The sequence below is a fragment of the Taudactylus pleione genome, unplaced genomic scaffold (genome assembly GCF_031769625.1).
Source record: "Taudactylus pleione unplaced genomic scaffold, aTauple2 ptg000021l, whole genome shotgun sequence".
Lineage (NCBI taxonomy): Eukaryota > Metazoa > Chordata > Amphibia > Anura > Myobatrachidae > Taudactylus > Taudactylus pleione.
In genome coordinates, this window is record NW_028284423.1 from 5,833,213 (window position 1) to 5,850,559 (window position 17,347).

At 45.5% G+C, this 17,347-nt stretch overlaps 1 protein-coding gene across 2 annotated transcripts in view; it reads right to left on the minus strand.

Annotated features, from left to right (window-relative positions):
• Window positions 1–17,347, minus strand: part of ARHGAP10 (Rho GTPase activating protein 10) — a 329,480-nt gene that overhangs the window by 195,620 nt on the left and 116,513 nt on the right. For both annotated transcript variants that reach the window (XM_088448420.1, XM_088448421.1), the window contains exons 5-6: window positions 6,085–6,186; window positions 2,940–3,050 (exon numbers count right to left, since the gene is read on the minus strand). In XM_088448420.1, coding sequence (XP_088304546.1) covers window positions 2,940–3,050; window positions 6,085–6,186 — 213 coding nt within the window. The remainder of the gene's footprint in view (window positions 1–2,939; window positions 3,051–6,084; window positions 6,187–17,347) is intronic.

Below are 17,347 nucleotides of genomic sequence, written 5' to 3' on the forward strand. Positions count from 1 at the left end.
AATACCGACGCCTATCATTAGCCCCACGCTGAAATCCTGATGCCCAGCACACCGAACGCTGGGCGTCGGGAGCTCTTAGCCGCGGGGGGCGGGTGTTAGGTTTAGGGACTCCCGGGGGGACTTAGGGTTAGGCAACCCCAAGGGAGGGTTAGGTTTAGGGTGCGAGAAGGGGGGGTTAGATTTAAGCACCGCTGGTGGGCCAGTCCAACCCTGCTCCAGCCATTCACAAAAAGTTAACTATAAAATATCTGCACTGGGGATTCCAGACTCCCTGCCTACCACTACTGGCAGGCCCAGCGACAGGGGAGTACTAGGGGGACAAAATGTACCAGGCCCGAGCTTCCAAAGGGCCCCGGCACAATCCCTCCCAAGCACCTAGTAAAGCAAAAAGAAATCTGTCAATACAGTGAGCAGCAGTGCTGCGGTGACAGGAAGGGCTAAAATGGCTCCTCTGATAGAGCGGTGGATGGGACGGCACAAAGGGTTGCTTGATGTATGCATGCAGGGCTAATGGCTATATGGGCCAGCTTCGGTGTAGCAATGGCTGGCCCCTCCCCAGGGACCAGCCTCCTTACAGCATGAGCATGTTCAGCTCGGTCACTACATAGGATCAGTCAATGGCTGATCTATGCCTCTTCCTCATCCTGCCCAAATATCCGATGCAGACTGGCTCCTCAGACTCCTCCACAGACCCTGCTGCTGCTACTGGTGAGGGAATGGTAGGTCATCATGCCGCTGATAAAGAACGCAACCATGGCTGGTGATGTGACCACATCTGCAGGTCTCCACACATTTGCCAACCACAGGTCACTTACACAGCATTATTGAGACAAAGCTGAGGTGAGCAAGATGGAGATCAGTTATTCCCAAAGATCAGGAGAGAGCTCATAAAACACACACTTAACATCTTTATATCTGGAGTTTGGAGGTCCACAACAATAAAATGTATATGTAGATCCTAATGGGTTTTCTATAATTGTTTAATATGTTTTTGTCATACAGAACTATCAAGCTATACTGCACTATAGGGTTATCTTTCTGTTATGAGATCTACAAGACTCATGTACAGTACAACTAGAATTGGGGGGTACACTATGGCATATATCGTATATTGGGAGCACAATGTGGCATATGATTTGAATTGGGGGCGCAGTGTGGCATATTATTTGAATTAGTGGCACAGTGCAGGATATAATGTGAATTTGTGGCACAGTGCAGCATAACATTTGAGTTTCCTGGTCACAGGAGTGTTAATAAAAGCATCTAACATTTATTTTACAATATCAAAGTCTGTATCTACCAGGAAGAAATGGGGCCCCCCACAAATATGACTGTACCGGTCCCCAAGATTTCTGTTGCCGGCGCTGACTACTGGGCCATACTTGCCAACTCTTCATGATTGTCAGGGAGACTCCCTGAAATAGTAGCAATCTCCCTGACTCCCTGAAGAGTCTAGGAATCTCCCTGAATTGCACTTTATCCCCATGATGAAGCTTTTATATAACAAACAGATATATACATTCAAATGGGATCATTAGTATAATTTCACGGCATTGGTTATTATAAGGCACAATGATACTTATGGCTATATGCATTTTCTGAATAGTATCAGTGTGTTTTCATCAACAACTAGATCTTAATAACAACTGCTTTGGGGCTCATTTAAATGCAAATCAATTTTATGACACACCTCTCAGATGTAGCAGTACACTACTTTATCTCCGCGCTCATAGGTGCTGCTTTCACAATCTCCCCGAAATGCTTTTTCAAAAATAGGCAAGTATGTACTGTGCAAGTGTTTTATGATGCTTGCTACATGTGTCAATTACAAAGCTAGCAGGTTTGCTTTTAGTTGCCACTAGTAATTGGATGTGAAAATAAAAGTGAACATCACAAAGAATTTGCACCATAATCAGGAAGCAGTGTAAGTTTGAACTTTGTTAGATATAGATATAGGTGCATCTTGTTAGCACAAACCTCCTGCATCAGTTTGACAGCAGCCTTACTAATCTGTTCGATTGGGGATACCATTTTCTCTGCTATTCAACTTTAAGCCCATCACATGCACTGTCCTCACGAGAATAAACACACCAGTTGCTTTGATTACAATAGTAATCAATGCTATTTCATTTTCTATGCTAATCTTTACCATCTTAAGTTATTTTTATAGTTTTAAATTAAACCACAGAAAGCAGAACCAAAATAAATTCTATAGAAAATAGCTAGATTTAAAAAAAAAAAAAAAAAAAAGGAATAGAAAAAATTGTTGCTAACATAAGAGGCATGACTAACACTAATGGAGCGTACACACGGGCAGACTTGTCAGATTTGTCAGATGAACGACTGAACGATTTTACCAAAGTTTTGAACGATTTGAACAATTTTTGACTGCATTAAAATTAATGGAATCGTCCAAGCATGACTGCAAACACATCAGATGTCAGATATAGTTATCTGACAAACGGGAACGCGCATCGTTGATCGTCCATCGTTCAGGCATGTCAGATATGAACGATTTTCCTTCAGATATGAACCACTGAACGATTTTTAAATCGTTATCGTTCATATCTGAAGGAAAAATCTGATCGTGTGTATGCACCATAAAGCTGCATACACACACAACAATTTTTAAACTATATCGTTTAAAAAAATCGTTCACTTCCTGAGTCAAACGATGAACGATTATCGTTCACACGTGTTCACGTTTGTAGTTTGTAGTTCAGTCAGCCTTGTCAACTGAACGATTTTCATTAAGGGAATATGCAAAAATCGTTTGTAGTTCAAAAAAATCGTTGACTACACTTTAAAAAATCTGACAGAAAATCGTTCATAAAATCATTGGTAACAAAATCGTTGTGTGTGTATGCAGCTTTACGCAACATAGTACAAGAATGAGAGGGACACAAAACAATTTTATGTATACAATTGACCATACTAACAGGTTCCACAAATTCAAATTTTTTCCGCTCCTGGATTTCCTGAAGTTTACACACATATTCAAGCGACAGCTCATAAAAATGTTGCCGATTCTGCTCCACTTGGACATCTGCCTAAATGAGAGAAAGAAAACAGCTGCTTAGAGCTCCAGAATAACTGCACTGTACATTTCATGCCATACCCTTTAAGGAATGGATTTGTGCATCCCCTGAAAAGCAAGTCAAGTGCTCTGCGTGCAATATAAACATGCCTCCCGATCAAAAGGAGCCTATAACTCTATATATGGATTTTTACTGAAATCATATATTAGCAAAAGGTATGTATAAAGATACACAGGCTCTGAGACAGAAAGGGCTGCATGAAGTATTGCTGCACATGTCATGACAAAGTGGAGTGGAAAATCAAATGTTTTGTCAAACAATTTATTATATATTCCTAAACATTATATTTAAAAGGGAACACTTGCTTAAACTAGCCACGCATGCCACTACATTCATCTGGAAAAACTACTGAACGACCAGCTTTGTGTTCATTTAGAATGCTTGGCTAACTATATAGGATTCCCCAGTTCAAGGTGTTTATTTAATACTGATCAGAACCTGCCTAAACATAATAACTGCATACTAATTTGGTTAATATATATATATATATATATATATATATATATATATATATATACATATATACACACACACACTACTCTCATTCCCTGTTCCCACACTGTGGGCTTCCCTGTTAATAAGTGTAAATAAGTGCAGGATGTCTTCCTTAAACTTGGTTTCCTCCCTAGCAGGGGAGCCCACACTCGTGCTTCCTTAGTGGAAAGCACCAAGGTTAACTAAAGTTGGATAAGGAATTTGAAGAACTCCTTCCACTCATTTCAAAAACCCAGGGCCGTACTAAGCCCCGAGGGGGTGGAATGGTTGCTGACCCGACTGCACCTACCTCCAGCTTGTGGGTGCTTGGAGAGGTACAGGTGCTTCCTTGCCCAGATTCCTGTTCTCAGCCTCTTAGGAGCTAAGGGTGTTGGCTCAGTGCACATAGGTGTCCTGGCACGGGACCTCAACCGCCCATTCTTCTCAATAATGTTTATGTGAGTGCTAAAAACCCCATAGAATGTAGTGTGTTATTGGGAAAAACTTGTAATATCTGGACTCATACTGACTACAGGTACTGTATACTACAAGGACCACATCAATTGCATAGTGTCTTTATTGACGACGCTTTATATACATGAGGCTTCAACAGATGCTGCGTCTGTGGGTAACTGTCCAAAGTGAGCAATTAATTTACTACAGTTCTATGTTACACTGTAGTGTCAGGGAGGATCTGCGGAAACAAAATGTCCAGCACTGGGAATTGTAATGCTTAGAGAGATTAGCGGAGATGTGGATCGTCTTTTCTCTGGTGAGGAAACCTTGTCAGAAAGGTCACCAGCACATCCTTTGCTCGGTTTCTCATACATTCCTCCTTAGCAGTGCTCTTGGGAGAAGCAGGGCCATATGAAAATAACCTCTCTGGGGAAGAAGGAGGCTAAGAAAAACAATATTTCTTCTAACAAGTTAATAATAGTACAACATGTGGACAATGCACCAAATACAGATCAAACAATGTACCCATGATTATACTAAAGGTAGCTGGAATCAATAAATACGAGATGGCCAAGTTTTCCCACTACCTTCACCACACACACACACAGGTAATACACACATAAAAATTAAGTATGTATAAAAGTCATGCAATTTATATAAATATATGGCATATTATGTGCTTTACTTTAAATTATAACTATACTAGAGGTGAAAGAGTTCCATCATTACAAAGGAAATGTATACAGGTCACAAAACTTTGCAGTGGCCTACTGGCAATTATTTACTGCAGAGGATAAGACGCAAGCTTTCATTTAAAAATAAAAACCTAAAAAACCCATACACACACCTCTCCTAGAAATGAAAATGTATACAGATTCCCACTAAATAGCCATTTTATTTAATACGCTGATTTTTTTTCTACATGCATGCCATTCCCCCAGCCTTCTAATCCATGTTACATTTTTCTATTTAGGTCCCCATGTATTTTATCAAAAGGAGTTCCCAAAACATACTGTATGTGTACATTTTTCTTACAGGTTAGCGATCCAACAAATAACAAAACCCATGAACAAAAGGGTGTTTATTTTTGGTCTACAAACAATTCCATTACTGCACGTTTACTCCTACTCCATTCTTGCATTTCGCCGCCCCTCTGATAAGGTCAAAAACAAGAACAGAAATGTATTATTCCTTACTAGTAGCTTTGGACTTGTCCTACAATGGGTCTGGGTACGTCCATTTCCCCTCCTCCACCTCCCACTATACTTACCTTCCTCTCAGCTGTCATATCTAGGGATTTGCATAGGAAGCCCGCCATCAAACGGCGGATTGGCTTTCGCCATCGAACATAGCGATGGTACCCAACACTGCATCAAAAAAATGTGTTGGTTAAACCATCGCGATGGTCTGTACATGCTAAAAAAACTGGTTTGCTCAATATCGATCTGTAGCCTAGTGCGCTTGATGTTAAACAGCTAAATTCAGGCTGAATTTAGTTTTATTTTAACATTGGATGGGAATTGCTTCCATACCATTCCATAGTGGTGATCATCGGAAAGTTGGCATCAATTGGTAAAAACACAACCATCAGAAGGAAAACATTGATGGTGTTAAACCTTATAGTATCGATGTCCTTCCCTAGTAATGTCTTGCTGGAAGAGGGAGCCGTTAGGTGGGGGGGGGGGGGGGTGTGCCACTGCACATGTCAGAGACGTGACAGGTATCCACAAATATTATATAGATAATGCACTTTTAAAACACACATAAGGACAAAAACTTCGACACATATATACAGTAGGTAAATATAAAACTTTCAGCCTATAGAAACAGATTTTCTGTACCAAACACTAAATCTGGGCTTGACCACAATACAAATATCAGAAGCAGTTCACATATGGAAGGAAACACAGCATATTTGCCATTTCCACATGTGAAGATCCTATGACATCGTTGCTTAGAAGTAATATGAGTAACAGTAAAGCATTAGGGCACAGCTCTAAGTTATTAGGCTGAATTTTGTGCTCACACTCAATGAATAACTCCAGTGCAGCCCTACCTCTTGTAATTGCGGCTCTTTCTTCTTTGAGGACATGTTTAAATGTTTATCCAGATTGCTGTAGTTCTTTTCTGTCTCTTTATCAAACTTCTTTTTTTCTTCCTGCAAAAGTGAGATGTACAAATATTTTAAAGGAAAGAGTATAGCTTAAATATGTTATTTATTTTGGCTAAAGTGTAATTGCAAAGTAGAGATGCACCATTCTTTATAGCTCTTCTCTATCCTGTTCCATTACAGGGGACCTGTTCCCTGCACATAGTGCCACTTAATAATCATTTGAGCTGCTCTGTGGGAGGCACTTTAATGAATATTGGCCCTCATTCAGAGCCGCACGCTCTGAATGAGGGCCGCCCTCCATAATTATGCAGCGTCCTCCTGTACGCTCGTATAGCTGTGGGTCACCACCCACAGCCTATACGAGCGTGCAGTTTGATGGCTGCGATGGTCTTGACCATCGCCACTGCGAGCCGGAGCCTGCGGTTGAGTTTTTCAACCGCAAGGCCCGGAGTGATTTTGGCTCTATCAGAGCCAAAATCACTCCCACTGACATCACTAGTGATGTCAGTGGGCCGGCTTCTGACGGTAGGCGTTCCCTTGGGAACGCCCCCGTCAGGGAGGCACGCCCCCGGCACGCCCACCAAAGGGGGCCATTTCACAAAGGTTTTTATCTAGTTATATGAATTAAAGCCATTTTTGCAAAAATGTAAATGACATGAATGCAATTGCTACATAAAACAAATGTGGCAATACACATGAATTGCTCACTTTTAGCCATGTTGTGTGCACTCAGTGTATCAAGTACATGGTTATCTAATTTGCATGTGGCAATATATAAACCCTGAGATAACAAAACTACGCATAGACCATAATAAACATGCTTCATTTGGCTATCACAGCTTATTTCGACACAAAATATTTCACTTCTTATCCTTTACAGTGACAGTGCTGCCAAATCATAGCTGACGCTTCTCCAAGAGCCTTAAATACAAGTTGCTCTAAAATTCCTTTTTTGGACGGGAAGAGGAGTCCGCAACCCAAATCCAAGTGTGATGCTAAGAAAATATTCAACATTGAAAACAACTTTATTGAAAACCTGACTGACTGACTTACTGTATTCACACAGCAAGCGACTCACACAAAATACATGCAATATTGCTGCTCTTGGGGTAAATAAAAACAATGTGCACAAAAAGTGAAACACCTTGCTGAACTCTAGTGACGATACAGGTGTGCTTTATTACAGCAATTTTCATCATAACAAGCTAGTAAAACAGGGCCAGGTGCCGATATTCAGGTTTGGTTTTAAAATCAGGAAAGCGGTTTTATGAAACCATTTTCTGGATTAGGTATGTGGTCATAATAATTTATGACAAATTAACTAGACATTTTGTGTTTATAGAGGTTTTCACTATCTGTTCTAATTCTCGCTTCCCAAAATAAGTTTTACAACAAGAAATCAGATTAATCTTGTCAATGCTGGGAACTCTGATAAATTCCACTGCTTGCCATGCGCAGCTGCTACAGTTCTGGCTGCAATATCTTATACTAACATTCGGGTATCCATGGTAGTATATAAATATTCCAGCCTGGGTGTTTAGAGCAATGTTGGCACCTCATTGCCCACTGGGCAGGCACTTACACGACCTAATGGATGATCCATCTTTGACAAGCATAATGTCTGTAGTCTATCACGTTTTGTTTTTCTCAAGGCATTTTCAACCAGTGCGGTCGAACAGGGGCGCCACCACACAGAGGGCGCACCCTTCCGAGCCATTCCCGATTTCAGCAGGACAGTCCCTTTTTCTGGGCACTGCCCCACTGTTCCACGCAGCATCCATTCAGTGCAGGGAGAGAGCTGGGGCTTCCCAGCTACTGATGTAGCACTGGGTTCGCCCCCAGCCTAATGTTAAATGGGAGACGTGCCATACAGGCACGCCCCCAAATAGTGTCATTTAGGGGTGTGGTCTATGGTACTTAGGCTACGCCCCCTTTTCGGTCGACACCCTGACAGGTTTAGCATACCAACAGTTGTCTGTCTCTCTCTCACCTCCCCTCTAGTGCCTAAACCTAACCTTCACTTCCCCGCACCCTAAACTTAACCCTCCCCCTTAGTGCCCAATCCTTCCTCTAACCCCACTATTAACCGTCGGGATGCAAGGATGTCATGGCCGGGATTTCGGCACTGAAATTCTAAGCGCCGGCATTCCGACTGTCAGTACTTTGACCGGATCCCGTTTCAAGCAGTACAATAAATAAGTTGGGTTCAAGAAATGGGTGTGGTATGACTTGTCAACATTCAGCATGAGGACACCAGAATGTCAACAGGTTCTGAATGCTGTCAGTCAGTGTGTCAGCATGGACGTTAGGTCCGCAAACCAATATGTCGACATGGTTAAAATGTTGACGTGTTTAAAATGACAGCATTTAACATGTCGACACCAGAATGTCAACATATGCTTTTTACTTATTTTAACCTAACAATCAACAAAAAATCATATGTCACCATTCTGGTGTCGATTTGGTAAATTATGAAATTTTTAATGTGTCGACATTTTAACTATGTCAACTTAATTGTATGTCGACATACTGGTTGTTGACCTAACACCCATGGCGACCTTCTGTCAACTACCTGACTGCATATACCAGAAATACAGTTTAACCTTTCTATTGGTGTGTGAATTTTGCATTTTGTTGTTGTGGTTAAAGACATAACAGTAACAGGAAGACAGCAATTTCTACATAACTTCTGTATGTTGTGAGAGGAAGTTATCTTTACATGGTAACTGCAAAAAGGGATTACTTTGTATTGTAAAGTTGTAGTAAGGATTTCATATTATTTACTCCATGGTATCAGAAAGCCAGCTTGCAGAAAAGGAAATTCTCTGCAACAAGTAAAGGCCGAATGTGTGTTGTTAGAAATTGCATGACCTGTTATTGCCGTTTACTGCACTATCAACACGTGTGAATTAGTTTCAGTGCACCTGCCCAGCAGTATGGTGGTGCTGCAATTGCAGCAATGTACAGACATTTCAGATTATTAACACTTATGGTGCGTATCTACTACGCGACCTTACTGAGCGATTGCACGATTACGACATTGTAACCGTGCAATCGCTCAGTAATCGGCCGCAAATCGAGCAGTTAAATGTCAAAAAAGACCAGCGATGCGCGTGCCCGCTGGTCGTTTTTGACATCTATCACTGCCGTACATGCTGGTCAACCCAACGATCATGTCAGGTTAATCACGTACAGGGATGATGGATGTGCCTACACTGAACGACTGAACGTTCAGTGTAAGCACATCACAGACTGTGAAACGACAGCACGATTACAATGTTGTAATTGTGCTCTTGTTTCTCCATTAGTGGACCTTTACAGTTAATAAGTTAATATGCACCTTTACAGTTAATAAGAAAAAAGTATCTTACTAGACTTGCTCAATTATTGTTATATGCTGCAGAGAAATTTACAACAAAAGAGAAGGGGGCTGAAAACAAACTTTACACCAGAATACATAGAGTACCAGTGCCAAACATGAAAGAGTAATATACATTATGAGTTTTTGTATAGAGCAAGTGGATGTGGTATACCAGACTAGAAGACAAAGAACAATCCTGTTAGGCACCACCCCAACAACAACGGGGTGTCAGTCAGCTCAATCTGATGTATAATAAGAAGTGGTCAGAAGCTTATAGTGAAATTAAATATAGACAGTGTAATCAGATGAGAGCGCTCTAATGTCTTCCTGGATTGTGTTAACTAATGTAACTGTCTCTCATGAGCGGTTTATGTATTGGAAAAGAAAGTGCCCCTTAAAGTTTGACAAAGTCTGGTTGTTATGGCAGATTCCCGATATGTCCTTGCTGATTCATCCACTGACCTTCTACTCGAACCCTAGCTTTCTGTTGTGTCCGTGTCCCTCCATCAGCCCACGCTCTACTATATATACTCTTAGTGATCTTGTTTGATGCTGTGGCATTTCATTCTGTCCAATTTCAGAGCCTATTTTATGTATGCTGCTCATATGACATTCTACAATGTTTATGTGCAAATGCGCTCCCTTATATGCTATTTTTTCTTTTGTGGTTTCTTATTTATGTGGCTTTATTTTACTTTTGAGTTTGTATTTGTGAAATTTGGAAAATCAATAAACATACTGCGGGAGGAGTATGGACAGAAGCATCGGTAAGGCCTATAAAGAGCCACATGTAAATTAGTTTGGGTGCACCTGCCCAGAAGAATAGGAACCCTGCAATTGTAGCAAATATACAGAAATTTGATACAATTATAGTAGATAAGAAGAAAGAATCTTACTAGACTTCCTCAATTATTGTTATATGCTGCAGAGGATCTTCAACAAAAGAGAAAGAGAGCTGTGATATACAGGATATAAATATCACATGACAGCTTTCTGCAAATTTTAATGGATTGTTATAATCTAAATGTATGTAAAATTTGAATATAAAATACTGAAAATATGGACACCAGTCAGACCATCCTGCCAGCCAGTAATTTTCCTTTGGCAGATAAAAAAAAAAAACAACTTTCAAATGTTTCCTATTTATATAGGGGTACTTTTTATCCTTATCCCCAGAACTTCTATAAAATTACAAATATTGTTAAATTCCAATCTCTCCACCCCCCCCCACCACCCCAAATTAGCAGGTGCTGGACCACAATATATTTCAAATTTTCCCTACACTGTCGCTCAACTCACGATTTATAAGACTGTGCATTATAGCTCCATGGAAGAGTCACAAGTAGGCTCTCATCTTCAGGTAAGAGGGGTTCCTAACAGGCTATTTGCTGTACGAAAGGACCATCCATTGTACAGCATGTTCGAGGGCTGATTGAAGAGTAATGTTTTTCTGTCCAATAGGTAGACGTGGCATAGCTATGCTGGTTATTGTGAAGCTCATACATCGATGTGTCTGAAACTGAATTTGGCCTGCTGTAGTCTTTTGTTTGGTCACAGCGAGTGGAAGATCTTCTACGTTTCCTCATGGCGGATGAGGAAGACATGTCTGAGATTACGTCAGAAATGTGCAATTGAATTTTGTGTTAATCTTGGAAAAATCGGAAATGAAACGCATGAAATGTTATGGCAAGCATATGGTGGAGAAACAATTAGCCGTGCTGTAGTATCTTGGTGGTGGAAGCGCTTCAAAGAGGGTAATACGCGACTGATGGAGTGCGTTCTGGGAGACCATCCACCGTGGTTACAGAGGTCAATATTGCCAAAGCTGCCGAGATGTTGCAAAATGACAGATGGTTAACGTTATGCAAACTTTCGGCTTCATTTGTCATCTCATTTGAACGGGTTCAGCATATTGTGACAAAGGAACTGTAAATGCATTGCGTGTGTGCCAGGTGGGTACCCAGAAATCTCACAGAAGAGCAGATGTGACAACGAGTTGAATCGTGCAAGAACACCGTTCGAATGTCAGAGAGGATACCAGATTTCCTGACATCAATTTTGACATGTGACGAATCATGGATTCGTCATTATGATCCAGAATCCAAACAACAGTCCACTGCATGGAAACACGCAAAACCGCCTCTGCCCCCAAAATTCTGTGATTCCTTTGGTGTGTAAAGTCATGCTTCTGCTGTTCTTTGATGCGCATGGTATGATCCTACAGCATTGGGTTCTACGTTGACAGACAATTAATGGTGATTACTATGCAAACGTCCTGAAAACCCATTTGAATGGAGCCATGAGGAAGAAGAGACCACATCTGCTGAAGAAAACAAGAGATATGGTAAGAACTTACCTTTGTTATCTCTGTTTCTACGAAGTCCATAGGGTCCACAGGGTTGACTTTGGGGTATAGCTGGATCTGGATCCACGGGTACCACGCAGTTAAAGCTTTGCTGCTCCCAGGATGCACTTGGGTCCGTCCTCCTCTATACCCCGCCCCGGCCACAGGCACCTCAGTTGGTAAGCAGCTAAGGCCGGAGGAGGAGACTAAACAGAGAGAAGGAAGACTGGAACACACAATAAACCATACTCACAGAAATGGGAGACGGAAAACCGGTGACCAGCCACACAGCCCATATGAAGCCAGGTGCGTCAGGGCAGGCGCCCTGTGGACCCTATGGACTTCGTAGAAACAGAGATAACAAAGGTAAGTTCTTACCATATCTCTTGTTTTCTACTTCAGGGTCCATAGGGGGTCCACAGGGTTGACTTTGGGGATGTCCCAAAGCAGTTCAACTAAGGGCGGGGATGCTCCTGTGCTGAAAGGAGTACCCGGCGCCCAAAGGATGCATCCTGAGAGGCGAAGGTGTCAAACGCATAAAACCTCAAAAACGCCTGAATTGAAGACCAAGTAGCCGCCTTACACAGCTGAACAGCGGAGGCGCCACGTCTAGCAACCCAAGAGGGACCCACAGAACGAGTGGAATGAGCCTTAACAGAGGCTGGCACAGGTAAACCCTCCTGCGCATAAGCCTCACAAATAACTGAACGAAGCCAACGGGCTAACGTTTGCTTGTTGGCAGGCCAACCCCTCTTGTGAAAACCGAAGAGGACAAACAAAGAATCCGACTTCCTAACCGAAGCAGTCCGGTCCACATAGATTCTAAGTGCCCGAACCACATCCAAGGAAGCCTCACCAGCAGAAAGATCAGGTGACTGAAAAGCTGGCACAACAAGTTCCTGATTAATGTGGAACTTTGAAACCACTTTGGGCAAAAACTCAGGACGCGTGCGGAGCACTGCCCTGTCCTGGTGAAAAATCAGAAAAGGAGGGCGACAGGAAAGCGCCCCCAATTCTGAAACCCTCCTGGCAGAAGCAATTGCCAGGAGAAAAATGGTCTTAAACATCAGCCACTTGAGCTCCACCGACTCAAGCGGCTCAAAAGGAGGACCCTGCAAGACCCTCAGTACCACCGTCAAGTCCCACGGAGCCACCGGAGGCATGAAGGGAGGCTGGATCCTGAGAACACCTTGGAAAAAGGTGTGAACATCTGGCAGTGTAGCAATCCGTCGCTGAAACCACACGGACAAAGCAGACACATGAACCTTCAGAGAGGCCAGGCGTAAGCCGAGGTCCAAACCTGACTGAAGAAACTCCTAGATTCTGGAAACCCGGAACACCTGCGGATCATAGTTTCTGGATTCACACCACTGAAAGTAAGTGTGCCACACCCTGTGGTAAATCCGTGCGGAAGCAGGCTTGCGTGCCCTAAGCATGGTACCAATGACCGAACTGGAGAAACCCCTAGACCTCAAGACGGCTGTCTCAAGAGCCACGCCGTCAAAGACAGCCGACCCAGATCCGGGTAAAGGCAGGGCCCTTGAGACAACAGGTCCCGACGCTGAGGAAGAAGGTACGGAGCGTCGTTGGAGAGGCACCTCAGATCGGAGTACCAAGGACGTCTGGGCCACGCCGGAGCCACCAGCACGAGCGTGCCGCCATCCTGCTTGAATTTCCGCAGGACCCGTGGAAGCAGGGATATCGGAGGAAACCGATACGCCAGGTGAAACGTCCATTTCACCGACAGAGCGTCTACCAGACAGGCGCCTGCGTCTCTTGTCCTTGACCCGTAAACGGGCAACTTGTGATTGTGACGGGAGGCCATCAAGTCCAGCTCCGGCAGCCCCCACCTGTCCACGAGTAGCTGAAACACCTCTGGGTGAAGCGACCATTCCCCGGGATGCACGTCGTGACGGCTGAGGAAGTCCGCCTCCCAATTGAGGACTCCGAGAATGAAGACTGCCGAGATCGCTGGAACGTGACACTCTGCCCAAGCAAGAATGCGAGACACCTCCGACATTGCTGCCCGACTGCGAGTTCCCCCTTGGTGGTTGATGTACGCCACCGTGGTGGCGTTGTCGGACTGCACCTGAACCGCCCTTCCGTGAAGAGCGGGGCCGGACGACTGCAGGGCCCTGTACACAGCCCGCAGTTCCAGGATGTTGAGGGGGAGAAGTGCTTCCTCCGCGGACCAACGACCCTGAAGCGATAATGAGCCGGTCACTGCCCCCCAACCCCGGAGACTGGCATCCGTCGTGAGCAGGACCCAGTCCGGGATCCAAAAGGGGCGCCCCTCGACCAGATGTGCTGTCTGAAGCCACCAAGCCAAAGACTGTCGAACCTCCGGGGACAACACCAGCATCTGAGAGCGGATCCGGTGAGGTAATCCGATAGAATCAGCCCCTGCAGAGGCCAGGAATGGAACTGGGCAAATTCCACCATGTCGAATGTCGACACCATGGACCCCAGAACTCTCATAGCTGAATGGACCGACAGGCGGCAACTGCTCAGGCAACTGTGTATCCGCAGCTGCAGGGAGGAGACCTTCTCCGGAGTCAGGAAAATCCGTTGCTGACGAGAATCCAGCAGGGCTCCCAAATGAACCATCCGCTGTGATGGAATCAGGGAGGACTTCTTCCAGTTATCAACCACCCGTGTGCTTGAAGACAAGCAATGGTCAGGTGGAGATGTCGAAGAAGCACCTCCGGGGAGCTCGCCAGCAGCAGAAGATCGTCCAGGTACGGCAACAGACGTAGGACCCTGACCCCGAAGGTGGGCAGCCATAACTGCCATCACCTTGGTGAATACCCTCGGAGCCGTGGAAAGGCCGAAAGGCAACGCCCGAAATTGGTAGTGATGGTTCAGGATAGCAAACCTCAGATACCGCTGATGTGCCGGTGTTATGGGCACATGGAGATAGGCGTCCTGGATATCGAGGGAGACCATATAATCCCCGGGTTCCATCGCCAGAATGATGGAACGTAACGTTTCCATCCTGAACCTGGGAACTCTGAGGTATCTGTTCAAAGACTTCAAATTCAGGATAGGGCGATGAGAACCATTGGGTTTCTGTACCAGAAACAGAGTAGAATAGTACCCCATCCCGCGCTGAGACTGCGGAACGGGAACAATGACCCCTGCTTGTAGCAAGGATTCTATAGCTACCTGAATCTGACCAGCTTTGGTCTTGTCCAGAGAAGGACTCATACAGAAAAACTGGTTGGGCGGACTGAACCGAAAAGACAGGGCGTACCCCTGAGAGACTACTTCTCGAACCCAGGCATCCGTGGTGGTATTGTGCCAACACTGGGCGAATTGGAGAAGTCGGCCTCCCACTCTGGGGTCCCCCAGAGAGAGGCACGTCCCATCAGGCAGCAGGTTTATCCTCCTGCTTGGAAGAAGGGCGCCGAGCACTCCATGCTTGCTTCTTGGGCTTGGGTGCGGCCTTGGTTGCCGAATGTCTCGGGAAGGACTGGCCCTTGGCCTTACCCTGAACCCGAAAGGACCGAAAGGCAGAGCTCCTTACTTTAGCCGGCGCAGAGGCCGAAGGGAGGAAAGCCGACTTGGACTTAGCCAAAGTATCCACTATTTTGTCCAAATCCGGACCAAATAGTAAATCACCATTAAAAGGCAAGGCCTCCAGACCCTTGTTTGAATCTGCATCAGCCCTCCAGGACCTCAGCCACAGGGAGCGCCGAGCAGACACCGCTGCAGCCGACACCCTAGAAGTGAGCAGGCTGGCATCCAAAGACGCTTCCCCAATATAGGAAGCTGCATCCCGCATCTGTCCTACTAACGCTCTCTGGATATCCGGAGCCTCATCAGGAAAGGTATCCTCCAAGGCATTGGCCCATGCCTCAATGGCTTTAGCCACCCAGGAGATAGCCATGGACGGGCGAGCCACCGCCCCGGAAAGAGAATAAATGGACTTTAAACAAGTCTCCACCTTCCTATCCGTGGGATCCTTCAAAGAGGAGATAGACGGCAATGGCAGCGTCGCGCTTTTGATCAAGCAGGTAACGTGGGAATCCACCACCGGCGGAGTCTCCCATTTCCTGCAATGAGCTTCAGGAAAAGGATAGTTCGCCGCCAACCTCTTCTGTGGATGGAACCTCTTACTGGGTAATTGCCAGGCCGCCGCCATATGATCCGATAATTGATCAGACAGGGGGAACACAGTTGAAGTCACCTTGGTCTTTTTAAAATTAGGAAACTTCGACCTAGGAGCCGGCGCATCATCCTCAACATGTAGGATAGCCCGCACCGCCCTAACTAAGGCTGGAATATTAATGGAGGACTTAGCTTCCACCTCCTGCCCCATGGCATCAGAGGACACTTCCGAGTCCGACTACTGCGCAGCTCGTGAACTCACCACAGGACGTTTAGACGCCCTTGGTGGCACATCACCTTGCAACATGGACTGAAACGCCGAGGATGAAGCCGCCAGACTCTGTACGGAGCTGGAGAGAACATCCACCCAAGGCGGAAGAGCCGTCGGAGCAAAACTCTGCAAAGGCACTACAGACTGACGCGTCCCTGGGGAAGACTGCACATACACAGGCAGTCCCGAGTAAGGACCCACAGTCTGGGCCCCGGGGGGAGACCGCAACATTTGTGGAACACCCGGGGAATGGGGGATGGTGGGCTGCGGCAACGCCCTAGATGGGACCGCTGATGGGACCGATAACCGGTCCGCAATAGACGCCAGCACCTGTGAAAACATCGCCCAAGGAGGGTCCTGTGATACAGGGGGTTTGGAGGGGCCCTGTACCAGCTGGCACCGCCCGCACAGACCATCCTGAGATAAGTCCTCCCCATCAACTCCAGCAGCACAGCGTCTGCAGGAAATTAGCACAGGAGCCACAGAGCGCTCAGTCTCCTCATCAGACATGATACCGTAAATCACAAGAAATAGGTATCACCAGAGGAATTACGGTTTTAACACACGCGCACTCACCAGTATGCGACACAACAGCCCAGATATGGTACTGTGTAGCACACAACAGTATGTGACTGACCCCACTAATACGTGTTTTATATAAGTGAGGGTCTCAGAAACAACGCCCTTCCCCCACACACCTGCCGGGCCGTAGGAGAAGGAAAGGGATAGTTATAAGCTGACAGCAAGGAGAATAAGTCACAGACAAGCAGCACTAGCAATAGTCACATACAATGCAGAAAAGTTAGTACTCACTGCACCTACCGCTACAATCAACCTCCCAGATTCAGTGTCTGGGAGGGCTATAGCGCTGTGTACACTGTCCTTTAGCAGGGGAGAGGTACACAGGGGGACCGGTCCACTTGATACCGCCTGGGAGTCTGCGATGTGCCAGTAAAGATGGCCGCCGGAGACCTCAGAGGAGGAGTGGCCGAGAGATAAGAGCAGCTCAGCGACGCCAGACTGCTAGTTGAAAGGCGCGCTGAGCTGAGGGGAGGAGCCGCTAGACAGGGAAGGCTGCCTCCCCTGGCTAGCAATTAACCCCCGGGATGCCGGTCCCGCT